We start from the raw sequence: 26,765 nt of genomic DNA, 5'->3' as shown, positions 1-26,765 counted from the left end.
ACAACAACAATAAAAACTGGGTGTAATATTGGGCATGAATTGGGAAAGACATAATGGTTATATGCGAATAACTGAAGGGCTGATTGAAGTTTAGCTTCTTCATATTTTGCCAAAAGATAAAACTATAAATCAGTGGGAGGAAATCTGATGAGAGATTTTTAGTTTTCCAATAGTCAGAATTCAAAGGGAAAGGCTGCTAGGGGAAGTGATAATATCTCTTATAGGGGATATTCAAAGCAGAGGCTAGAGGATCGTCTAACTGAAAAGCATTTAATAGAAGGATGTTTCTATCATTTGGAGATATAGATGATCTTTAATATCATTTCAAATTCTCCTGTGAAGCTATCTCAGTGACTTCAGCCCAACTGATTCATGTCTCTGAATTCCTCTATAATGTCTGTAAGGCACCCTTAATGTTTTATTATACATACTGTCTTGGTACTAGCATAATTAATGCGTGTGTTTTTTACTATTTGGGAGCACCTTAAAGACAAATGATGGAGAATAATTAGTGGAACTATAAATTGGAATCGTGAATTTTAAGAAGGTAATGTTGGAAACTAACACACTTCACTTGACAGCAATGCTGGTGGGAGTTCAGCAACAGCATCTGAATCTGGCCTTGTGCTCAGTATGTGTGATCAGACACAAACTTGGAAGACTCATAGAATCCAGAGACTCATAAAGGTCCAACTAAGCATCCCCTCCAATCATCATCTATTTTAGCACCTTATCCACTGATTATTTCACAGTCATTTCTGTTTTATCGGGTAGACTGATAGGACTTTCAGGATAGATACACTTTTTCTTGCACAACGAGAGAACCGGTAACAGTGCAAGGAATTTAGTACACAATTAACAAATAATTTTGAGTAATTTTATAGAGGTGAGCAAATCTCAGAAAATAATATGATTTCAGTAAAGAGAATCTCTCAGAAATGTGAACTCTTATTGTATGTATAGTCATAAAAACAAATAAATAAAAATAAACTTGTACTTTTATGTACCAGGTAGGTCAGGGAATTTTACTGGCTACCATGTTTCCACGAAAATAAGACCTAGCAGGACCATCAGCTCTAATGCGTCTTTTGGAGGAAAAATTAATATAAGACCCAATATTAAATTATATATTATTATATTATATAAGACCGGTCCTATATTATAGTGAAATAAGACTGGGTCTTATATTAATTTTTGCTCCAAAAGACGCATTAGAACTGATGGTCTGGCTAGGTCTTATTTTTGGGGAAACAGGTACCTATCACTAACGTCATTGCTCATGAAAGATATTTTATTTACTTCTTTTATACTCACCAATTTATTGTACATCTAGAGGAACTTATTCATTTAATGAGTTTATTCATATAATTAGAAAAAATTTAAATAGAAACTGCTTGAGTTTTATATTATTTTATTTTTCAATTACAGTTGACATTCAACATTGTATTAGTTTCAGGTGTACAGCATAGTGGTTAAACATTTATGTAATTTATGAAGTGATCCCCCTGATAAGTCAAGTCCCTATCTGGCACTATATATAGTTATTACCATATTACTGACTATATTCCCTGTGCAAAACAGCAGTTACTATTTTGTAACTGCTTGATTTTTAAAGGGCACTTTTCTTCAAGTTGCTTTTGACTGAAACTTGCCCTGCGACTGTGCTCTGAATGCTCCTGGAGACCATTACAATCACTTAGCTACCTCCCTTTATGCTTAGCAGTCTTGTTTGGTACTCAAAATGTACATTTTTAAGGAAAAACTTTCACACTGTAGAATTTCTCATAACCATTTTCCTTCATTTTAACCACAAGTATAGTCTTTTTATTTGTACTTAATAACACAAATTCCTTTTGTTCATCATGTCATTTCTTTATCACTTTTATTGTATCCATAGTCTATTATTATTAGTTTTGGCTGAAACTATGAATTCTGTACCTTATAAAAATTTAATGTATTTCCTGTGAATACTCAAATATTCTTTTCCCACGACTTTCACCACAATGATTTTGGGTTGTTTATAATAAAATAGGGGTTCTGCAGTATAATTACCAAAGGATTATATAATCCCCACAATTCTAGGGACATACTGAAAGAAAGAAGGAATGATGATGATATTAAACTATTAATTTCATGTTGAAATAAGATTTCTTAATTAGGAAAATCAGTCATTATGTTCTGGAGCACTTCAATACTATTTTAAAACTCTAAGAAGTATATGATAAAAAAATTGCAAGTGCTTGGATACTTCAAATGTTAACATGAGTAAAATAGGGAGAAATGGATTTAATAATGTTTTACATGGTTAAAGGAGACATTTTTAAAAATAGAATAAAAATTGGACAGCTTACTTTTGGTGCACAAATCCGCACTTAAACAAGACATTTTCATTAGGTTCTAACAAGAATTAGCAGAGGAACTAAGTAAAATGAAGAAAAGAAAGAGAGTAATTACCTGGGATGTCATAACTCTATTATTCAACAATGAGGTAAAATAAAATCCCAAGAAGAAAAATGAAAGGAGAGGAGAACGAAAAGAAGCTGAAAGAAATAAAAGAAAAGTGAGAGAAAAAAGGTATGGAGCAGAATTGAAAGGGCTAATCATATTTGTTTTAGGAAAAAATCACAGGGAAATTTAGGTGCATCAGTTAGTCCTGGTGTTCAGTCAACTAACAAATGGTTCTTAGTGTCCTATTATTTTCAAGGAACTGGGCTGTTCACTGCTTGAGAGTTTCACTCCTCTTATGACATACCTACATAGCAGTGTGCCAGATGAAACACTAAGAAGAAAGCATGAGTCCTACACTTGAGAAGGTCACAGTCTAGGTTACTCTCAAAAGTCTATCGAGGACCCTAACAGTATTTTCAGACTAGGATATATTTCAGATGGATGTTAGCTTTAGATCTCCAGAAAGTACTGTGAACCATGCTGTGTGATTACACGTGAAAGAAAAAGACAGATAAAGGGAAAAGAGTACTGCTTACCTATTTTAATTTCATGCAGCAGTTTTTGTTGTCTTTGATTTACATTAGCATAAATAATTTTTATGGTGACAATTTCTAGTTTATATAAACAAGTACACTAAATGGATATTTTCACTTACCATTTCTATGTTCTCATTAGCAACATGAAGTTGCTTAGTCAGTTGTTGAAAACTGGTCAGCTGATCCTATAGTAGAAAGGTTGGAGGGTACATAAATAGCGTTTGGTTTGTAACTCTTATTTAAAATTAAAGTAAAAGCAACTCTAAAATCATTATGTCTAAGTTAGATGAAATGTTGTGTCTCTTTTATTGTGTATGAGTTAATAGCTGAAGAAGTGAAAAAAACAATTTAAATGATTACAAAACTAAATAAGGTGGCAACATGGAAACTAATATAGCTATTTCTACTTTATGTGAAACCATCATCTAGAAATCAATCCATTAGCAAATAGAGATGCTAGAGAAACCTTGTCCAATACTGGAAAACCACATTCATACTTATTCAAAACCTATACTACAAACCATGACACAGGAGTTACTGTCCTGCTCCCCATTTTTTAAAATTCTCACAGCTAGAATGTCCCAGAAGGTTTAAATTGATTATCTGTTATGCTCCTAATAAACATTACATGGGTAGGTGACACATAGTCGGGAAGAGCTGTTAACATGTCAGATGTCAGAATTAAAGATTGAGAGATAAATGGGGAAATAAGGACAAAGTCTTATTTGCAAAGTCTTGTACAAAAAAAATGACCTGTAAAGCTACAACACAAAAATAATCTTATTCAGGTGGAAAAAAACAAAAACAAAACTAATGGCCTAGCTGACTGAAATAAATGAAGAAGCAACCTTAAAGAAATTGCTCACATTAGAAATGGTTTGCAGATTTCAGAAGTAAAAGTCTTATGGATAGGATCACACGGGCTATTTTCAAACCAGGGCATGTAGAGAAAAATTATTTTGTAAACTGCAAAGCATCATGTAAGTATTATTATTATAATTTCTTTAGATAGAAATTCCTAATTAAAATGAAAATAATAGGCTGGTCACAAACTGAAATTTGAAAAGTGTATAAGGGAAAGTTGAAGAGAAGCCTGATAACAAATGTACTCATCTGCCTTCTCAAAATCCACAGAAAAACCATCAGATTTGTAACCATTCCATAGTTTGAAATGTATGTAGCAGAAGAAGAACCAGTAAAAGGATAGAGGAGGCAGATTTTCCAATGGAATGGGTGGTCCTGTGAGATACTGAGTTCTTGTCAACAGAATTATAAAGCAAAACTAGATGCCCACTTTGAAAGGATATAAAATAAGTCTTGCTTTAGATGGAAATAAGTCCTTAATAGCCATTGAGAGCCCTTCCTATTGTAAAATTCTATTCTGATTAATTTTTGTTAGACAAACTTGACATCTATTTTAGTACAAAGTCACATTTAAAGGTGTGAACATTTTCGTTTTACATAGTGTTATCATTGTATCTGAGCAGGTAGTTCATTGGCCACGATCTAATGACAACTTTTGTCTTTTTTAAGCCAGGAAGGAAATCAAGGATATAAAAGCTTTATACATAATAATCTTATAGCTGCTCCTTAACACTAACTACGGCTTTCAATGCTAATCATATTATAAAACCCAACATACACTAAGAACTGCTATAATTATCTTATCTGTCAAGAGATTTCTAACTATTAAAAATCTATTTATGGTTTACAGAAATAACACAGAGGAGAGTTAGGCATTCCTCTCCAAAACTGAGTTACTCCAGAGTAAGATTTATTTCTTATTGATGTACAAGAAAATCATGAAATCCAAGATTACCTTTTGTTTTTGACTTTCAACTACATGAATCTGGGCCTCGGTTATATATTCCTGGTAAAGTTTCTGCAGTCTGTCCAACTCCTGAGATACAGTCTGCCAGAGTTCTACAGCCTGATTTTTTTCCTATGAAACAAAAACATTTGAGAACTCATTAAATTATTAGCAGGCTATTGCACAGTACGAATGAATCATATTATTTTACAAAATGCATTCCTGTATATAATGTCACAAAATAAAAATGGAATTTGTGTAAAGATGACATAACTAATATTTTTGATATGAAGTTATATTAAAAATAATTTAGAGAATAAACCTAAAAATGAAAATTGCTTTCGTTGAAATTTTTTAAATTCAGATTTCATAGCTAAAATTAAAATCCTTAAATCAGAGACACAGATTTAACCCACTCTCCTTGTTGCTCAACAAAGTGTAAGCCTTTGAAATTACTGAAAGAGAAAATCGCCCCTGGTAAAGTATAAGACTTTTTTTGTGATTGCAAAAGTAATAAATGTTTATTGTAGAAAATTAGGAAAATACAGAAAAATAGAGATGAAAATAAGAATTACCCATAATTTTACCAACTGATAGTAAATATTGTTAACATCTGGATATAATCATCTTTATAAATGTTGGATACATTGATGTTATAAATGTGATTTTGGGGGAGAATTTTGTATTTTTTTGACAAAATTGGGAATCATATGGTGTACTGTTTGTATTATACTATTTTTTTTATACTCAAAGTGTGGTATGGGGATTCTTGAAGTCAAAATTATGTTCATAATAACAAGAATATGTCATTTGCCTTTTTGATTCTCATCTTCTCATGAGTGTACAGTGGAGTTTTCCAAAGTTTATATGATGTGATGTGTGATGCTGTCATTGCTCTGATGGCTACTGATGCTCCCATTTGTTTTTGAAAATGTCTGTTTTATTTTTGTAATACAATAAATACTGATAGATATATAACCCCCACACGCATACAAAAGAGCTCTTGGAGGTCAATAATTCTTAAGAATCCTGACGAGAGGTCCTGAAACCAAAGAGGTTGAGAAACATTCAGATTGTACACAGAGAGCATTATTCTCTTTTTAGAGAAGGAGACAGTGAGGTTTAGGCCAATGGCCTGGGATGCCTCAGCAAGTTGATGGCAGAATCAGGAAGAAACATTTGTGGGAAAATCTGTTAGTAGCCAGTCTGCTTTTTCTGTTTTGACTGCTCAAATCTGGACCTCGTCAAATCTTCTATGAAGTAACTGATCCAAACTGTAGCAAAAAAGTGGGACCATCTTCAGAGATATGAGACCAAGCAAGATGTAGATGGAAAGGCAAAGAGAGGGGCAGACAGGGGGAGAAATGGGTAAGGAATGGGATGGTTTTAAGCAAAGAATGGTTTTTAAAAGTACGGTAAAAAAGAATAAGCACTTTTCAAGTTTTAATACAATTTAGCATTGGAAATAACAGCAGCAAAAGTACTATAGAGAGATGCTTTTCAGAGACAGTTTTTTTTTAATTTTGCTTTTTTGAAACTACTATTTATTTCTTCTATACAAATATTTATAAATCCTTCCTGATAACATGTCTAGAACAGAGCAGAGAACATGGTTTCCTCATTATTTATTTCTTCTATTACTTTTCAAACTCCTTCCCTTTCCAGATTAAAAAAAAAATTCAGTGTTAAATAAACAATTCTAAAATCAAATTTCCAAGGGATAAAAAATATGACTTTTCATAGATAACTATAAAATCAAACTGATAATACAGAATTTTGAATCCCGATTTATAAATGAGAAAACTGAGACACACAGCTGAAAGCAGAAGAATGCGGATTCAAATCCGTGAAAGATATGAGATATCTAGAATATAAAAGTGTAAGTTAGAATAAAATATCCTTATATATAAGCACAAAAAAATTACACTGTTGAAAAGAGGATATATATATATATATATACACATACATACATACATACATACATACATACATACATACATATATATATATATATATATATATATAGCATGGCTTCCCAAATATTCCAATTACTATGAGAGAGGATAGGATGAGAAAGTGTGTAATTTTAGAAATCATTTTAGAAAGATATAATTCTATAATCTTTGAAAATTGAAGAAAAAACACAGAAAACAAAAAATGTAAATTTAGGGAAGTGGATAACATACTTTTTCTCTTTAAAAATTTCCTTTGACATTAAAATATTTTTATAAGATAAAAAAAATCAGAAATCATTATGATTCAATTTAAATATATATATGACCACTATATTTATAACAAACAGGGTACTTATGACAAGTGTTGTTACCTGTTAACTATTTTTATAAATTGCATAAAATCATTAAGCGTTAACAATTTTGTTATTCTTTTATTATCTTTCATAAATAATGATTAACACAGATTTTTAAAACCTCTCTGTTTATTCAGGATAAAATTTTAAAAATATATATGTCACTTACTTGATTGGCTAGTTGTAACTGTTCTTGAAGATTCCTGACTGTTTCATCATCTGTATATATACCATTTCCTATCTCTGTACCAAACGGAAGGGCCTCCAATTGTTTTTCAACACCATCTTTTAATTCCCTGTGCAACCTTTGGAACAAATAGTTAACACAGTAATAATCTAAATCCATTTTAGTAACAGTAATTAATGTTGCAGGGTTAATTAAATAAACATTTGGGTCAAAAATCATTCCTCATATAAAAATCATCTTTAAGCAGATATCAAAAATTAGAAATTTTAAATCAACATTAAATACTGTGCTGTAAGATTAAAAATAGTATCTAACAATTTCTAATGTATTAAATTGGTTTTAATTAATTCAAGTATAATTCAGTTCGTCTTAGGGAGATTTCAATTTTTCAAAAAGGTAAAATCCAAATATTATATACATCTTATTAATTGATAAAACAAGACATTCAGAAAAAATTTTTAAATGTGATAGTGGTTTCATCTAGTTAATTGAATAGAAATTGGATTATTAATTCTTGTAGAAGTATTTATCTTCATTGTTTCACAAAACTCACTGGATCTCTTACTAGTCTCAGTTAATAAACAGAGTAGAATAAAATTGTTGCTAGTTATGAAATCAAAACTATTAGAGGTTTTATTTTTCAGCACATTCTTACATAAGCTTGACTATAATTGTGAAAACCTTAACCTAAAAATTAACATTAAACTAAACAGATATTTTATGCATTAAAACAATTTTTAAATAAAGCACAGGAAGGTACAACTTAAAAGACCGATTAAATGTTTTATTTTAAAATGATGCAAATGAAGAAAAAAGTTTTATAACATCAGAAAAACTTGAAAAAAATTCATATAATTCTATTAGAAATTATTATTTACAATAAGCACACATAAATACTAAAACTAAAAACAACATAAACTATTGTTACAAATACATATACCTATAAAAAAACTTTTAAAAGCAAGAAAATGACAAATACAAAATTCAAGACAGTGTTAAGCTCTTGCGGATGCAGCGGAATGGGGCAGCGAAGAAATACTTGGATAGATTCACTAGTATCAGCAATGTATTAGCTCTTCAGTTATTAGCTCCAAGCTGGATGGTTGCTTGACAGGTTTTTGTTTTATCAGTATATTTCATAAAATACATATTACACACTATCCTATTACAATTGCTAACATTTATAAAGTACTTATTATGTACCCTATTTTCAGCACTTTATCCTTTACAGTCAGCTCTCTGAAATAGGTTCTGTTATTATCTCGCAATTTATAAATGAGAAAACTGCAGCACAAAGAGGTTAAGTAACTTGTCCAAGGTCACACAGCTAGTAAGTAATGGAGCCAGGCATCAAACAGGAAATCAGGCTCCGGAGTCCACACTCATAATCAGTATACTATATGAATAATATATCAAATAACAATAATAAATTTATCTAAGACAATAATAAAATAAATAATAGTTAATTAATCTACCTTTCATTTTCCTTGATGACATTTTCAAGTTGTAGTTTCATCTCACCCATTTGTTTCTAAAAGAATAAAATATGGTTGTAACCATACATTTTCCACATAGACCTCTATTAAGTTGTCCATTCATATGCAAACAATCACATGCTATGACACTAGTTTACAGTTAAGAAATAATTATTCTTTACTTCTAACGAGCAATATTAAATATGCATATTTTAATGGTACACAGAACATAAGAAAACATTTATTTTGACTAGACTATAAAATAAAATTATTTTATATAACACATTAAGAAATATTTATAAATGTAATTCCTATGAGTTATAGATATTTATAGAAAACAGATGAAAGATATTCTTCATTATGTCATTATAAAAATATCAGATTATCCCTATAGCCTGAATGTATATTTTAATTAAATCACCTTAGTTTAGCACTGTATTTCAAACAGTAAAATGTTAATGGCAAAAAAAAAAAAAAAGTTCTGTAGAGATCTTTTTTTAGCAGTAATTTATTCCGTCTTTTATTCACCATTTTCACTAATTGTCTGAACTCTCTGAACTATATATATAAGGCTGCTATGGTAAACCAACGTGGTCACTGACATACTTCAGTAGAAAATAAAGTTAAAAAAAAATAAAATCACTAAAATACAAGGAAGAATAAAATCTATACTGTAAAGGGAAGGAGATGAAGCCATGATTAATTTTCTCTGAGAAAATAAAGGAATTATAGGATTTCAATAGGAAAGGAAGGGCATTTCAAGTAGGGAGGAACAAAAAATATTAGGTAAGACAAGCACGGTAGTCCACTCTCAATGTGAGTGAATGAGAAAATGGAGAGCAGGAGGGAGGGCGTGTAAAATCATAGTTCAAACAAAACTGCAACAACTCATGATCCGTCCATTAGTCTTGATTGGGTACCCTGGGCTAAAGGAGAGGGGTCAAGCCTGGAGCGACCTGGCAAAGAAAGGCTGGAAAGTCTAGCTCTCCAAGCCTAACTCTCCCTTTCTTCACTGAAGCTCAAGGCAGCTTGCCTAGGAAATCAGTAACAGTCAATTCTACCTACAGAGCTGGCTGCAAAGGTGAACCTTTCCCAGGTCCCTGCTGTGCCTGAATTACAATTAAACCAAAATAAAGAAATTCACTACCTGATAAGTGAGAAATGACCATACATGGAGTAATGGCCACAAAAGACAAAATTGAAAAGACAGGTGGCAGCTCTTGAATGCCATGCTAACTAAGAGGTTTGGATTTTATTGTAGCAATTATCCCCATTTTGTAATTCTTCTTTAAGTTGATCTTTAAAAGTTGCAAAGATGTCAGTGTATCATGAAAGGAATTTATTACGCTTATATAATTAGGTAGAATATATATATATATATATATATATATATATATATATATATATATATCCATTAGTGAGGGTTAAAAGTGGATCACTACAGTCACACTAAAGGTTTTTTAGTGTAAAATATTTCAAAATATTTAGCACTTGGAAAGAAATAAAATCTCAGCCGTACCTCTCATATCATCAAATTTCCCCATTATTTACTTTTTCTGCAAGAATTATCTTTCATATAGAGATTTATAGCGATACTTTCTTGCTTTCAAGAGATACTATTTTTTGACTGAATCAATGTGATAAATCATAAGAACTAGTTCTAATCAATAATATCTACGTGAGCAACTATTCTCAGAAGTAGCTGTCAGCATCGTTTTTTCTCTCTAAAAGTAGCACCTGTTTTTATCCTGGACCCTTGGGTTTTCAGCTTCTCTCTCATCATTAATTCAGTAATCACTCGTAGATGGAGAATGCCAAAGGGAAAAATGAAGTTAAACCCCTTAGTAAAATAGCTGATTAAAGAGATAATATGAACAAGACAGATTATAAAAAAATTAAAAATTTAAAACAGTTTAATTTCGAGATAACTAGCTATTCCATTTTATAACAATCAAAACTATGTAATATGTCAGTATAGCAATTCCAAGAGAATGAATTCAGTATAAACTTTAAACTCACTAACCCTAAAAATAAAAGGAAAATGCCATTTACGTAAAAGAGAGCAATCTGTTGCTAATGACAATTAGAAAGATTAAAGGACATTACTGTGGTTTGCTTAAACTTAAATGACCACACGCTAAAAAGCATATAGTAAAGACTAGGAAAACACTTAACTTGTGATAAAACAGAAACTGCAATTTAACTAAATGCTTGTTTTTGAAATTTGAGGCTACAGAATCACTTTATAAGTGTATATATTAGAAGACTAACCTTAGAGGAATTCAAAGTATAAATAATTTCAAATGCAACGGAAGAACTTTATTTTTAGAAGATAGAAGCATTATGTATTCTTTTAGTAAAGCGACATATCAAAGCATTAATTTATAAATAGATTGATATGCTAAAGCTAATCATCTTGTCCAATAAGCCCTAACATTTATTCATCCATCAAAAATTGAGGGCCTACTATGTGCTAGACTTCAAAGCATATGGTAGAATCTCGTTATCCATGCATGAGGAGAAAAGTAGGAGAGAGATACACAGTGTCTGTCACATCCACAGCCCCATTCTGAGGAAATCAGTCTCAAGGGATTGGGCTGTTTCCATATTACGTTATACTTTCTTCCATTTGCATTAAGTCAACCCTGCTAATCTTGTCACAACTGAATTGATCTAGGGATTGATATCTGAGCCAGGATGAGTATATTCAATCTCTAAGAAAGTGAGCTCATCACCTTCTGGTGGGCTTAGTTTGAAACACACATGGCATCTATTGAAGAAACACTTCCATTGTATGGTTATCTAACAATCAGAAAGGTCAAAATTTGAGGGGAAAACGTAAAAAACATTTTCAAATCAAAGAATCAGATTATAAATATTATACATACTCTAAATATGTAGCTCATTGAAAATCAGATTATATCCCAAACCATGATGTGCTATTATTCTCTTCTCCATGAGCCTGCTATGTATCCTAGTCTTAGAAACACTGGAACTCACAGTGCTAATCTGTCTATACAGACAGCTTCCTCAGTTTCTTCACTCCCTTCACTCCTAAAACAAACCCTCATTACTAAGAGGTTTCAGAAAAAAGCTGCTTAAGCCTATATTAGAAGTGGATCAATAGCTTCTAAATCTGATAGAAATAATGTTTGTAATTGGGGGGAGGGAATCCATTCTCCAACAATGGGAAATACAGGTAAAATGAGGGTAAAGAGAAAAGTCTGAAAGAATCTGAGATGGTTTTGGCTTTTCCTGGGAGAAAAGTAAAGATGTAAGCAAATAATAGATTAAGAGATGCTTACAAGCATCTGAGAGATGCTTCTGCCAGATAGCAGGATTAAAGAGAACTGAATGAAAAACAAAACTGAAGATAATCTTCTCTCTGTCTCTGTCTCTGTCTCTCTGTCTCTCTCTCTCTCTCACACACACACACACACACACACACACACACACACACACAAACACTCACACTCCCTCTCTTAGAGAGAGCTAAATATTTTCTTCCTCATCATTGTTTTTAGTAAAAAAAGGGGAGTCTATTTTTCTTTTTTTATAATAAAATATTACGAAAAGCTTGATGACTATGATTTCATACCTGATAATATTTCAGCTGCTCATTCAGCTCTTCCAGATGCTTATCATACTCAGTAATAAGAGGCGCTAAAAAGCTAAAGAAAAAATACAAAATTAAAAATATGGCATACTCCATTTAACCTAGTTTAACAAATACATAACATGTGAAATAAACTGCACATCAAGTTACTATTTTTATTATTTACACTATCACCCATAGCAATTAATACTTTGCCTTTTTTCTAAACCAGTGGTACTCAACCTTACTTCAATTAATATTTTGTATTGAATAATTTTTTGTTGTAGGGGGTTAAACTGAACAACGTAAGATGTTTAGCAGCATCCCTGGCTTCTACCCATTAGATACCAGTAGCACCCTCACCCTCCACAGTTGTGAAAAGCAAAAATGCTTCCAGACATTGTCAAATCTCTGGGAAGGAGAGGGAGACAAAAGCACCCCAGTTGAGAATCCCTCTTAAAGACTATAATAGTGGCTTTTTTTCTCTCTTCAGTTCAATGACACATCATTTAAACCTGATGACTGCACAGCAGGCCATAAAATAAACATTCCTAATACTAAAGGAATTATGTTAATAATAATTAAATATAACAATATTTTTCTGGTAACTCAACCTTACCTTTGGTCAACTACTGAGTTTCCTAGTGTGTCATCTCCATCTCCTTTGAAGACAGCTTTCTATAACAGAGAATGTTAATACTGCCTCTTAAAATGTTTTCTCACATCACTATAGCCAAAATTGACAGTACTTTAAAATTAAATACAATTAAAATTTTTATAAACTTAACCTTAGAAAATCTATTAATGCAATTAAAAAGGAGAGAAAGAGAAAAAAATAATCATCTCAATTGACGTTGAAAATGTACTTGGTAAATATTAATACCCATACATGGTAAAAATTCTTGGCAAATTAGAAATAGGAACGATTTTCTCAATGTGATAAATAACATCTACCAGAAACCTACATCGATTACTATTCCTCATGATGAAGCATCAGAAACACTGCATTAAATTCAGTAATAATACAAGGCTGCTCATTATAACGGCTGAAATTCAACATTGACAAGAGGTTGTTGTCAATGCAATCTGCTGTGGGCGTAGGAGATCAGAAATTTAAAGGTTGAAAAAGAAGATACAATACTATTATTATTTACAGAAAATTTGACCATTTACCTAGAAAACTCTGCATATAATCTATCAATTATTAGGACTAATAAGAGAGTATACTAAATCACCAAAAAGGTCAACATAAAAAGTAGTTTACCAAATACCAGCAATAATTACAAAATACAATAGGAAAACATACCCTATTCATTACTATAACAAAAGGAAGTACTTAAGAATAAAATAAAAAATGTTGCAGTACCTTTATTGAAACATTAACTCTACTGAAGGACATAAAAGAAGATCTAAATAAACAGTGTACCATAACATACTCATGGATGTCTGGAATAATCATATTGTAAGTATAGCAGTTCTCTAAAATTTACAGCAACTGCAGTGTAATTTAAAAAATCCAATAGAATAATTTATAAAACTGGATCTTGAACAGATTTTAAAGTTCCTGTACACTAGTAAATGTGCAAAGATAGCCCAGATAACCTGGCAATAAAAGAGGGGGGAGAAAAAGAGGAAAGGACTTGCCATACTTGTGGCCAAGGATCTGGACCTTACTGCTATTCTAGAAAGCTCCCATTTCACCTCCCCTCACACCTGCAGGCCATTCAGTGAAAGGCACAGCCCCCACCAAGTGGAGTCTTGAGACAGTAACGCATCCTGGAGGGATGGGGGATTGCAGCGGTATCTTAGGCAGTCACAGTACACTACCACTAAAAATAAGAGAGGAATCGAGATAGGATTATATGGCTACAAGAACAGTACATGTAAGAGAAGAACATACACCTTCAGAGAATGAAGGGAGCTATAATTTCGCCTAAGAGTACCCTACTAAGTAAGGGGAGACTTGTCCCTACTGTGTTTCCCCGAAAATAAGGCCCAGCCAGACCATCAGCTCTAACGCATCTTTTGGAGCAAAAATTAATATAAGACCCGGTCTTATATTATATTGTATTACATTATATTAAAGACCCAGTTTTATATTACATTAAAATAAGACTGGGTCTTATATTAATTTTTGCTCCAAAAGACGCATTGGAGCTGATGGTCCGGCTAGGTCTTATTTTCGAGGAAACATAGTACTTGACATGTTAACATTAGGCTTTAATGAATTACAATCACAATGCACAATGCAGGTACATCTACAGGGCTGACCAGAGTCACTGTTTATCTGGTGAAATCATCTTTCATAATCAAACCAGCCATAGCTTCTAGTAGATATGATAAACACCATGCCCAAAAGTCTTCTCAAGCTTTAAAACCCATCTTTTGCTTGAATCCCCACTTCAGGCAGTCTATAAGACAGGAAGCAGAGGCAAAAGAACCTAAGAATAGGCGCAAAGTTTAGAGGCTACTAAACTTTATTATGAAAGACTCTCTATCACCTATATGATAATACTTCTTAAGTATGCATAACAAAAATAACATAGGAAAAGTAATAAAATAATTTCAGTTTTAATTATGAGATTCATTTCTGTCGAAAGTAAAACACTTCCTTATTGATTCAGTAGACAGCTATCCTAGGAGCTATAATTTTTCTCTTAAAATTCTGTAACTCAGAGTCCACTAATAGTACACCTTCTTGGTAAAAAACTTTTAAACACAATATTTAAATAAAAACATAAACCCAAGTAAAGAAATATCAAAAATAATGCCACATATTATTGTTTTGAGTTAGTTTGTTTTTCTGTTATAATTTATGAGAACTCAGAGTTAAAGTTTACAACTAGATTTATCTTAGGAAACACTTTTAGAATGTTTCAAAACTTCAATGAATTTTCATTTTAGAATTCAACTCAGACATTTTAACTCTGAAAAAAGGGCAATTTCTATGGTCAAAGAATTTACATTCATTAAGCAAAAACAATGAATTTACATTCATTGACTCCTGACAAGGGTCAAAATTGTAACCAAAATTTCAAAGCGCTATCGGCAACTTCACATGAGAATAATCCAAAGTAGAATTTATTTTGCATTCATATTTATAACCAAATGAACCAGTTTACTGGACCTTAATTAATTTGCATACCTGTATTGATGAATATTTGGAAAAATTTTCTTTTTGATACCGCCTAAGAACTTCATTTAGTCTTTGATCTGAAACAAAAAGAAAAACCAATTTGTAGTTCATTGGGTAACGTCAATTTTTAAAAAGTAGAAATAAAACAGTTATCATTTGATATAGCCAATGCAAAATTGCTAATCTCCACTGCTTGTCAGAATTAAAAAAATCATCCAATTTCAACAAACAACTTTAGAATTTAAGATTAGGGCCGGTTCCATACACCTAAACCAACTAAGTACTGCCAATGGGAAAAGAACAGCTGCAAAAAACTAATTTTTCTCGTAAACTTTAATTTTCTGTCTCTCTTAGCTTGCTCTTCAGGTTAACAGAAGTCCATCAAATATTCTTCACATTTCTTTTTAAATTCCTGCTAGTAGAAGTAAAAAGAGTAGGAAAGATAAGCTGTAGCCATATTCTTTAGAATTGTTAAAATCTTCTGAATTCTTTTCTAGGACAAACCTCCACATGGAGCAGAAACTTCAGGACAAAAAAATCCAAATTAAGCAAGAGTGGGCAAGAGACGATGGGAAAGAAGGTCCAGAATAAAGCCAAGCGCTCTCAGTGAGTACAAGGTGGTATTTTTACAGCAGGAATACACAGCAGAACACAGCACCAAATAAATGTACAATACCCATTCTTTCAGGATCACATGGATCATTTAAAACGCAATAGAGCAAGTCTCAACAACTTCAAAAGACTGAAGCCAAGAACATGTTATCTGACGATAGCACAAGAAACACGAAGTAAAGGAAAACACTCCAAAAATTTTGAAGTTCAGAAATTACTTTTCAATAACCCATAGATCTCAGGAGGAATTACAAAAAATTTTGAAAGTACTGTGAACTGAATGATAGTGAAAATGTTCTACCTTGAAACCCGCTTAAAGAGAAAGCTATAACTTTAATTGCAAAACAAAGGCTGAGCTCAAATATGCATCCATCCCAAAAAGTTAGAAAAAGAACAGCAAATTAAACCCAGAGAGAGTCAAGTGAAAGAAATAACAAAGATTCGCCACCCCCAAACAGAAATAGGAAATAAACACACGAAAAAGAGGATCAACAAATACAATCATTTCAAAAGTTACAGAAAAAGCATGTGATGAAATTCAAGATATACGAGTATTCATTACAAAGCTTTAGGAATGTAGGAACAGAGGCGTACCTCCTTACTATGATGGTTTCTTACATAAACCCACAATAAACATAGTATGTAAGGGTAAAAATGTTGAAAACTTTCCCTTGGAAATTGGGAATGACAGAAGGGTAAATTCTTTTGACATTTATTCACACTCTACTGGAGGTTGTGGGGACAGAGCCCCAAAGAGCAGTTTCCAGGCTCTCGGCCTCACATAGAAAGCTGCTGGCTCAGGTAGTAAATGGCCATCAACTGTGATTGGATGGCCATCAGCTGTGGCTAGTTGGCCGTCAGCTGTAACCAGTGAGCCATTGGCCACTAATATAACTGCTGCGGCTACAAAGGAGAGTAGAGGAGCGTAGAGGAGAGTCGTCGGTCGGTTGGCAGAAAAGCAGACAGCAGGTCGCACGTCCTGTGAACCCAGCCTCCAGTGAGACCATAGTGGTATGACTCCCCTACCTATGGCTCCGTGGGTGTTCCTGTTGGGCCTCGCCATATCCTGTGTTCTTGTGTGGGGAGCAGGAGCAGAGACCCCGCAGGCCGCCCTGCACGATAAATGGCGCAGCGAGCAGGGTACGGTGCCGGCCAAAGCTCTCCGAAGGGCGGTAGAGCAGTTTGTGGGTGAGTCACAGGAAGACCAGGAGGAGCAGCTGCCGGAGAGCTGGACCCCCGTGGAAGGGTGGGAGGACGTGGACGGTTCCCCAACCAGCATAGGCAGGAGAAAGCGAAGGTCGTTGCGGCCCTTTCTTTGGGCTGGAAGTGCTTGCTGAGGCAGCCCGGATGCGGGACTTGTCCCAGGAGGAAACGCTTGCTGAGTCCTCCATGGGAGATGCGGGTGAGGTCAAGGTCGTCCCTCACCCCCAGGACAGCACTGGCGAATGACTGTGGACTATTGGGAATTGACTTCCATCCCTAATTTAATGGACCGTGTAGTGGAACTGGCGGATGTTTGCTTTTGTGTCTCGACCAGCCGCCTGTGTCCAGGATGTCTGGCTGTGCCCAGAGAGTGTGGCAGTGCCCTGAGACGCCCTGGCTGTGTCCAGGAAGTCTGGCTGAGCCCAGAGAGAGTGGCAGTGCCCTGAGAGGCCCTGGCTGTGTCCAGGAAGTCTGGCTGAGCCCAGAGAGAGTGGCAGTGCCCTGGGAGCCCTGGCTAAGCCCAGGAAGTCTGGCTGTGACCAGAAGTACTGGTGGTGCCCTGAGAAACCCTGGCTGTGTCCAGGATATTGCATTCACCTCCAAGCTCCTCGCACAGGGTCCCTCACGGAAGACACTTGTTGCGTAGATTGTGAGGCGAGAGCCTGTAGGGGTGGAGTGTGGGGACAGAGCCCCAGAAAGCAGTTTCCAGGCTCTTGGCCTCACATAGAAAGGTGCTGGCTCGGGTAGTAAATGGCCATCAACTGTGATTGGATGGCCATCAGCTGTGGCTAGTCGGCCGTCAGCTGTAACCAGTGAGCCATTGGCCACTAATATAACTGCTGTGGCTGTGCTGGCAGAAAATGGGGGCTAGCAAGAAGATGGTGGCTCAGCTAGCAAGCACGGATTGCACGGCGGAGTCGAGGGGAGTCGGTCAGTTGGCAGAAAAGTGGACAGCAGGTCGCACGTCCTGTGAATCCAGCCTCCAGTGAGACTATAGTGGTGTGACTCCCCTACCTGTGGCTCCGTGGGTGTTCCTTTTTGGCCTCACCATATCCTGTGTTCTTGTGTGGGGAGCGGGAGCTGAGACCCTGCATGACACCCTGAGTGACACTCATGTATATATGAGCACTTGAATTATGATCAAAGGGGCACTCTAGAGAAGAGAGCAAGAAAGGATAATCTTTTTGTAAGTGGTTCTGGGTCAACTGGATATCTTCAAGGAAAAGAATAAAACATCCTCCATAAAAATCAATTCTAGGTGAAATGAAGATCTAACTGAGAATGCCAAAGCAATAAATTCTAGAAGAGAACAAAGGTAATATTTTTATAACCTTAGGATAGGAAAAGATTTTAAAATCAGCACACAAAAAGCACTGACCATAAAGGAAAAAACTGATAAGCTGCACCACATTAAAATTACGCATAAGTACTTTGGTTCATCAAAAAGAGACTGTTAAGAAAGTAAAAACGCAAGCCATAAACATGGAGAAATTATTTCCAGTACATATAACTGACAAAGGGCGTATATCTGGAATATACAAAAACATTTCTATCAACTAGAATAGAAGGCAGACAACCGCATGGGAAAGTGGTAAGAACATCTGAACGTGCGCTTCACAAAAAGGTTACCTAGGTGGCCAATAAACAGAAAAGCTGCTCAGGAAAATACAAATTAAAATTACAATAAAATAAAGAGTTAAAATTAGAAAACAAATGGTGACAATGTGGCATTAAAAAGACTCCCATACACTGCTGGTGGGAGTGTAAATTAGTACAACTTTAAAATTAAACATACACGTAATTCCTAGGAATATACCCCACCAAAATGTGTGCACTTGAGCACCAAGGGCCATGACAAAAACAAATGCACAAAAAAGGTGATAATAGCATTATTCTCTATGGCCTCCAAATGAAACAAGGGCAAATATCCATCAAAAGAAGAATGGATGAATGTGACATTTTAAAACTGGAATATTCTACAGGAATGAAATCAACAAACTACATCTGCATGCAAGAAAATCTCAAAAACATAATGTCGAATGAAAGAAGCCAAACAGACAAGGATACACAGTTCACGATTCCATTTATATAAAGTTCAAACACAGGCAAAAGTGAACTATGGTGGAAAATTAAAGATATTGGTCATCTTCGATTCTCTTTGAGGAGTGGGGAGAGATTGTGAATCCAAGGAGGCTTCTTGGGGTCCGAGCAACCTTGACCTGGGACGCAGTTACAGGAGTTTTGAACTTTGCAATAATTCACTTAGCTTCATATTTGTTTTCTTTAGTTTTATGCAAATGTTATACATAAGTAAATATGCATATATATGCAATACACATTAACTTTATATATATCTCTAAACAAAAAATTTGCATATAATGTACACACACGTAAGTGTATACATTCTATGATGGGAACTTGAGAGAATAGTTTTTTCCTTAAAAGTACACATAATTTAGTGGAGAAAAATGACAGACATATGTGATCCTAACAGGGGAACAATTAATTATGAAGTATTAATAATGCAAATGGTTTTTAACTTTTTATTGAGTTTAAAAGGGATTATCCACAACTTTTTATTGTTATCCTCAGAACTTTTAAAATAGCACTAAAACTTTACCATCATGATAGGATGTGGTTTCTGCCTATTACTCTTCTTCCCTCTCAAGTCTTAAAAGGAGATTGGAGTTATGGCCAGGGATATAATAATTTTCAAATAACAAAAGAGACTAAATCTGAGTTCTCAATAGTTAAAATAGGTTGAGAAGTCAACTGTGGATTAATAATGAGGGAAACACATTTAATCTTCATAGATTGACTTTAATATGCAGAAAATTTTACTGTAACTTAAATCTATTATTTCAAAAAGTACTTCTCTCACTGTTGTTTAATTTGCATTTTCTGGATTACTAATGAAATTGACATCTTTTCATATTTTTAGCAGTTTTTCAGGTTTTATTTTTTGTAAATGGACTGGTCATATTTTTAAACTATTTTTCTATTAAATATATGTTTGTGAAAGATCTTTCTAAATTCTGGATGTTAATTAACTCTCAGTTACATTTACTATAAATACATATATTCTCCCCTTCTGTGCTGAGCTGGTTATTTATTGAAGACATCTTTTGTGATATCAAGTTTTTATTTATTATGTAGTTTATCCATATATCTTTTGTTTCACTCAAAAATGTTTGTCTGTTGAAGAAATCTTCTCCTATCCTGAGATCATAAAGACACTCTCTGAAATTTTTTTCTAAGTTTAAACAGTCAACTTGGAGATGACTTTTCTATATGGTGCACAAAAGGTACCTTTATTATTTTTCCTTCCCTATTTGAATAGCCAATCATTCTAGCATGATTTGCTGAATAGTCTCTCCTTTTCCCACTGATCTGTATTGCCTGTTCTTTCAGATAACAAGTATGCATGGATGTATGTGTCTTTTTCTGTGCTAATTTGTTCCACTGATCTCTATATTTATCAATTTGCCAATAAAATATTGATTTAATAATTAGATATTTATAGTAAGTCTTAATAGCTGATAAAATGCAATTTCTCATCTTGATGTTTATTAAAACTCTCTTGGCCATTCTTAGCTCTTCCACATAGATTTTAGAATCATGTTGTCATTTTAATCTACCCATTAATTTGTGAGAGAACTGACATATTTACGACATTGAGTGTTCCAATCCACAAATTTGATCTATTTCTCCATTCATATAGGTCTTCCTTTATGTACTCAATAATTTTCTAATACTAACTATCTTTCCATTGCTGGAATGAACCCACTAAGATATATTTAGTAATATTTTATTTAGCATTTTAGTTTCTATGTGCATAAGTGAAACAGGGCTATATTTCCTTCTTACAAGTGTCTTTGTTGAGTAGTAATTAAAACATTGAAACTAGATTGCCTGGGTTCAAATCCCAGCTCATCACTTATTGGTAGGTATGAGTTAACCTTGAATTTGTGGTGGCACTTGTCCCGAAAGTTGGTATTTAACCTATGGTTACTGATCAGTAGAGTGCGATAACTGTAAAGGCCAACTGAGCTACTGATGCAGGGATGTGGTGTAATTGAGCATGTACTAGAGAAAAGGGAGGCCATACTCACACTCAGATTGCTGACGAGTCAGCAGATGCACTCATGGGTGATGGTTACAGCCTGTGTAAGGAAGTACTAAAAGCAAGCTGGGAAAGAGTTAAAAAATTAAAGAAAATGAAGGCTTCAAAGATAAAGGTCTTGATGAAGTCAAAGAATAGTTACAGTAGAATGAGACACTGTGTTTAAAATTTCAAAAGTAAGGCAACTTGAACAGGACTTCTGCTTATACCCAACATGAAGGAACAACGGTTACCTTCTCACCTCATGCGACCAAAACAAACGAATAAAATAAATGAAACAGTGATTGATAAGACACTAAACATCAGACAATAATGATGAGAGATGCAAAACAAATAAGGTGAGACATATGATTGCCCCAGCTTAATGGCTTTGAGAGACTTTCCAGACCATGGCACCAGGAGAAAAAATGCAGGGAGAGATCAGCAGATTCCCTGAATTAAGAAGACAGAGCTGAGAGTCCTGGAAACCAAGTAAATTAAAATGAGCAATTCAAAGTACAGGATAGAAAGCTGCACAGAGACAGAACTCCATACATATGAGACCTTAAGGGGGAAAGTACACAATAGAGTATCGAGTAGCCACTTTATCTATTAAAGAAATTGAATTTGTAGTTTAAAATCTTTCCAGAAAATAATTTCTAGGTCCAACTGGCTTCACTAGTGAATTCTACAAGCATTTAGGAAGAAAAAGGAAGAAATAATACCAATTCTACACAAACTCTTAGAATATTGAAGAGGACAAAATATTTTCCAAGTAATTCTATGGGAACAGCATTATCTGGTACCAAAACCAGACAAAGACATTAGAAGAAAAAAAAGAGGGCTTTAGGAACATAGATGATAAAATTTTAAACAAACTTTTAAAAAATCAAATTCAACAATATATAAAAAGGATAATACATCATGACCAAGAGAAGTTTATCCCAAAAAGGGAAAGGGGGATTAACATTTGAAATTTAATCAGTGTAAACCACCCTATTAACAAACTAAAAATGAAAAAATAATCATCTTAATAAATGCAGAAAAAGCTTTTGAAAAAAACCTGACATCCATTCTGATAAAAATTCTTAGAAAACAAGGAATAGAAAGAAACATAACCTATTAAGAACATGAATGAAAAACCTACAGCTACGGTAGCATCATACTTAACTCTGAAAGACAGGTATTTTTCCCCCAAATCAGGAACTAGACAAAGATGTCCACTCCAAGCACTTCTGTTCAGCACTGCACTGGAGGTTCTGACAGTACAATAAGGTAAGGAAATGAAATGAAAGGCATTCAGATTGGAAAGGAAAAAATAAAAGTCTGTTTACAAGATAAAAAGATTGTCTATGTAGAAAATCTGATGGACTTTACAAAAAACTTACTAGAACTAATAAGTGAATGTAGAAAAGTTGCAGGGTACAACATGTAAAAAACAACAACCTGATTTCTATATAGTAGCAATGATAAACCAGAAAATAAAAGAAGAATACTATTTACAATAGTATCAAAAACAGCAATACATAGGGATAAATGTGACAAAAGATGTGCAAAACCTATGCTGTAAAGATTTTGTAGGGTATCCGATGGACACTTGTCTCCTTAGGGAGACCACCTCAGGGATGATGTAGATGCCTGATCACTGCCCTGTACACCTGAAGCTGAACAATAAACTACAATCTTATATACATATATAGTTACAAGAAGCGGAGTACAGCACTAGGAATAGAGACAGTGGAAATGCAATGGCTCTGTGCGATGTCAGAGGGGTAGTGGATGGAGGGACGGGATAGTCACTGTGTGAGGGATATAAATGATAAATGTCTCACTATTACATTGTTTTGTGCACCTGAAACTAAAAAAAAAAAGAAAGTTATTAAAAAAGTATAAAACATTCCTGAGAGAAATTAATGAAGAGATATATTAATGAAGAGATATACCTTTTCATTGATCAGAGAACTCAGTGTCATTAAGATATGAATTTTACACAAATTGATCAATAGATTTAATGAAATGTGTATCAAAATCCCAGCAACTTTTTTGTAGAAATTGACAAGTTACTTCTAAAATGTACATGGAAGTGCAAAGGACCTCGGATAGCCAAGACAACTGTGAAAATGAACAGATTTGAAAGGCTAACACTATCTGATTTTAAGGCTTATTATAAAACTGCAATAATCAAGACATTAGGATATCGGTATCCAGATAGACAAACAGGTCAATAGAACAGAACAGAGTCCAGAAATGGATCTACACATACGCACAATGATTTTTAACTAAGGTGCAAAGGTGTTCCAATGAAGAAAGGACAGTCTTTTCATTTGGGCATCCAGATGCAAGAAAGTGAGCCTCACCCCTTACTTGCCACCTGTACAAAATTGAACTCAAAATGGATCATAGATCAAAATGTATAACTTAAAACTACAAAACGTCTCAAAGAAAATTTTTGCAGCCTTGGGTTAGGCAAAGATTTCTTAGGACACAGATCTACAACAGAACAAACTGATGAACTGAACTTCATCAAAATTAAAAAGTTCTGCTTTGTGAAACATATTGTTAAGAGAATGAAAGGAAAAAAATGAGTCCACTCTCACTGCTCATATCCCCATTACAAGCACAAATTCTTCATTTCTTAACTGGATGCACAAGTCCTCTTTGAACAGGTCCCTAAGAATTATCAGGTCGTCCTTCTCAGGTGGAGGTGGAAGAATGGTGTATTTCAAACATGCTAGAAGTTTACTAGAAGCCTGGTTGGGTGTGGAGTTGCCAGTGATTATGATGTGTAAAGCTGACATTCTATCGCAGGCAGTGTCATGTGGAGTTGCCGGGTGAAAAGCACCAAATCAAATTGTCCTGAGCTAGATCACCAAATCCAAATGGAACAAATGAAAAGAGGCAATCAAGCTCAACAGAAGTCAATGTAAAGAAGGTCAGAGGTGGGTAGGAGAAGGGCAAGGAATCTGTATTTTCCTAGCTGGTGTTTAGGTGGTTCTGTAAGAGGGTAACCTACCAGCAGCAATGGGCATGTTAGGTCCAGTTAAAGGAAAAAAGCGGAGGGTCATAGACATCCATCACTGATTCTCATCTCTTCATGCAAACTCTACCACTTATGCTCCAATTTCCTGAATAAGCACTGGTATTTCAAGAAGCTGAGACAATGCTTCTTCTACTCCCTCTGAGATTCCCTTCTTCCACTCCACTCGTCTTCTATTATAATAAATTACCACTCATTTTTCAAGAAATAATTTACTACGCTTCTACGGTCCTATTTGGTTTTCTCTGGTATTTGGACTTCCGTTTTATGTAAGAATTCTGGCTGGCTCATTCCCATGGGACTCAGTTTCTGACTGCCTCAGGTACTCTTCCCATCCAGCCAAACTCCTGGCCACCAATTAATGACCCATGCCACTCAGGTAGTGTTCAGCTACTCCTCCTTATGGGGTGGGGGATGTTCCCGCTTCAAACCTAAGAAATAATGCTAATGTTATAGTATCATTATAGTCATTGATGATTTCGAATAACAGATACTGTGCACTTAATATGCGCTAGACACCATGCTACGTGCTTCATTTGCATCATCTCATTTAATTCTCACAACAACCCCACGAGGGTTATTGTGCTATTATACCCATTTTGCAAAGAGAAAACTGAGGCACACAGAAACTAAGTAACTTGCCCAAGGTCAAAGACCTGGAAAGAGATAGCGCTAAGATATGAGTCCACACAGATTGAATCCAGAGGCTGAGTTCTTAACCAGTGGTCGATAATATTTCCAAAATAGACCTTATCATTTTTTCCCCTATCTTCCCAGTTGCTCAAGCCAAAAATCTGAGTTAGCCTCTATCTCTTTTCCCAAATGCCCTCATCTCCAATCTCACTATAACAACCTTAGTTCACTTCTTACCTGGATGATGACAATAGTGACCTAACTGCACTTTGCTATAATGTATGTTCCTCGTAACTGCCATACCGGGCTCTCCAAATCACAGTTTAACCATGTTATTCTCAACTGATTTCCTTTCAGTGGTTCCTGTAGACTTAACACATAGTAGACAGGCCCTTCACCACCTAGCCCCATTCTTCCCTTTCAGCTCCTCTTGTCATTTCCCTATATAAACCGTATTCCATTCAAGCCATTGCAAGGTTGCAAATACTGGTCTATTTGGGATACGCACACAGCGCTTTCTCTAGTAAATTCGTATTAGTACTTCACATTTCAGCCAAAATGGCACTTTCGTTGACCACAGGTAATAAATAATAAGCCTGTAATGGTTAATGTTTGTTTATTTAGCACTATGTATCAGATACTATTCTAAATCCTTTACATCTTTTAATAATCATTTTATCATTCCAACAACTCTATGAGGACACGGAGGCTAGAGTTAGCAGTCGCTGCCACTTCAGTGCATTTATGGAATTGATCTATTTCCCTCCTCAAATTAAATTCTTGGGAGGTAGAACTACCTTCTTCATCTTTTAGCAGCTAGGCTTGTATTGTGCAGGCACATACTTGAAACAGGAGGATCTCAATAAACAGCTTTGAAACAAATGGCCAGAGCTGTGCTAACTGCAGACTTGGAGACTTTTCCTGGCCATTAGCGCTCTCATTGCTCCAGAGCACGTGGAGGAGAATAACAAACATGTTTAGCGTCCTTAGGGTTCCATGGAAGCTTAAGGAACCTACAAATATTTACCAAACGGTTCTGCTTCTGTGTACACACGTCCTCCTATACACAACCAAGCTTTTTCTGCAGCCAAGTTCTGTAAGTGTCTACAGATTTCCACGCACTCAACAGGCATTCAAAAAATATTAGTTGGTCAATGATGACGTTAAATATTAAGTTTAAGAATTCGCAGGAAAAGAATATGGAGCTTACTTTGATCTCTCAGAAAGTCGATTTCTGTGGCCATTTCGATAAAAATTGGGTTTGGATTTTTTTCACCACCTTTAGTTTCCTCAAAAACACAGAGAGCGTGTGATTAGCATCCAACTCACGCCGCCGCGCCTCCGCCTCCCAAGTCCCAGCCGCGTCCCTCGCTCAGGAGAGAGACATCAGGTTTGCTGGGGACCCGCCAAGTGAATTCTGTTCCACATTCACACGAATCTCAGCCGGTGGGACTGGGACACCTCTGGCAACAGGCGTCCCGCGGGTCACTCGGGGTCACGTTGGGCCACCAAGGAGAGCGCGGAGGAAGCTGGGTGGCGGCGTCCTTTGCGGAGCAGGTGGCGACTCCAGGACGGCCGGGGGTGGCAGCGGACATCCCCTCGGCCCGCTCTGCGACTTTGAAACCGGTGCCTCAGACCGCTCCTTGGAGATCGTGACGCCGCCTGCGTCATCACGCTGGCGTC

The 26,765-nt window shown here is 35.1% G+C and overlaps 1 protein-coding gene across 3 annotated transcripts in view; it reads right to left on the bottom strand.

Moving 5' to 3' along the window:
• The window catches only part of SCLT1 (sodium channel and clathrin linker 1), a 95,364-nt gene extending 68,608 nt beyond the window's left edge, over positions 1 to 26,756 (bottom strand). For 2 of the 3 annotated variants that reach the window (XM_019749028.2, XM_019749029.2), the window contains exons 1-8: positions 26,293 to 26,756; positions 15,505 to 15,572; positions 12,979 to 13,037; positions 12,363 to 12,435; positions 8,765 to 8,820; positions 7,272 to 7,407; positions 4,804 to 4,926; positions 3,104 to 3,169 (exon numbers count right to left, since the gene is read on the bottom strand). In XM_019749028.2, the coding sequence (XP_019604587.2) occupies positions 3,104 to 3,169; positions 4,804 to 4,926; positions 7,272 to 7,407; positions 8,765 to 8,820; positions 12,363 to 12,435; positions 12,979 to 13,037; positions 15,505 to 15,572; positions 26,293 to 26,326 (615 nt within the window). In that variant the 5' untranslated portion in view covers positions 26,327 to 26,756. Of the gene's footprint in view, positions 1 to 3,103; positions 3,170 to 4,803; positions 4,927 to 7,271; positions 7,408 to 8,764; positions 8,821 to 12,362; positions 12,436 to 12,978; positions 13,038 to 15,504; positions 15,607 to 26,292 lie in introns of those variants that run through there. The other variant, XM_074338522.1, reaches the window with a different exon arrangement.
• Between the last annotated feature and the right edge of the window lie 9 nt (positions 26,757 to 26,765).

Source organism: Rhinolophus sinicus, linkage group LG07, assembly GCF_036562045.2.
Source record: "Rhinolophus sinicus isolate RSC01 linkage group LG07, ASM3656204v1, whole genome shotgun sequence".
NCBI lineage: Eukaryota > Metazoa > Chordata > Mammalia > Chiroptera > Rhinolophidae > Rhinolophus > Rhinolophus sinicus.
The sequence above is the reverse complement of the archived record's forward strand: the minus strand, read 5'-3'. Positions and strand labels throughout refer to the sequence as shown.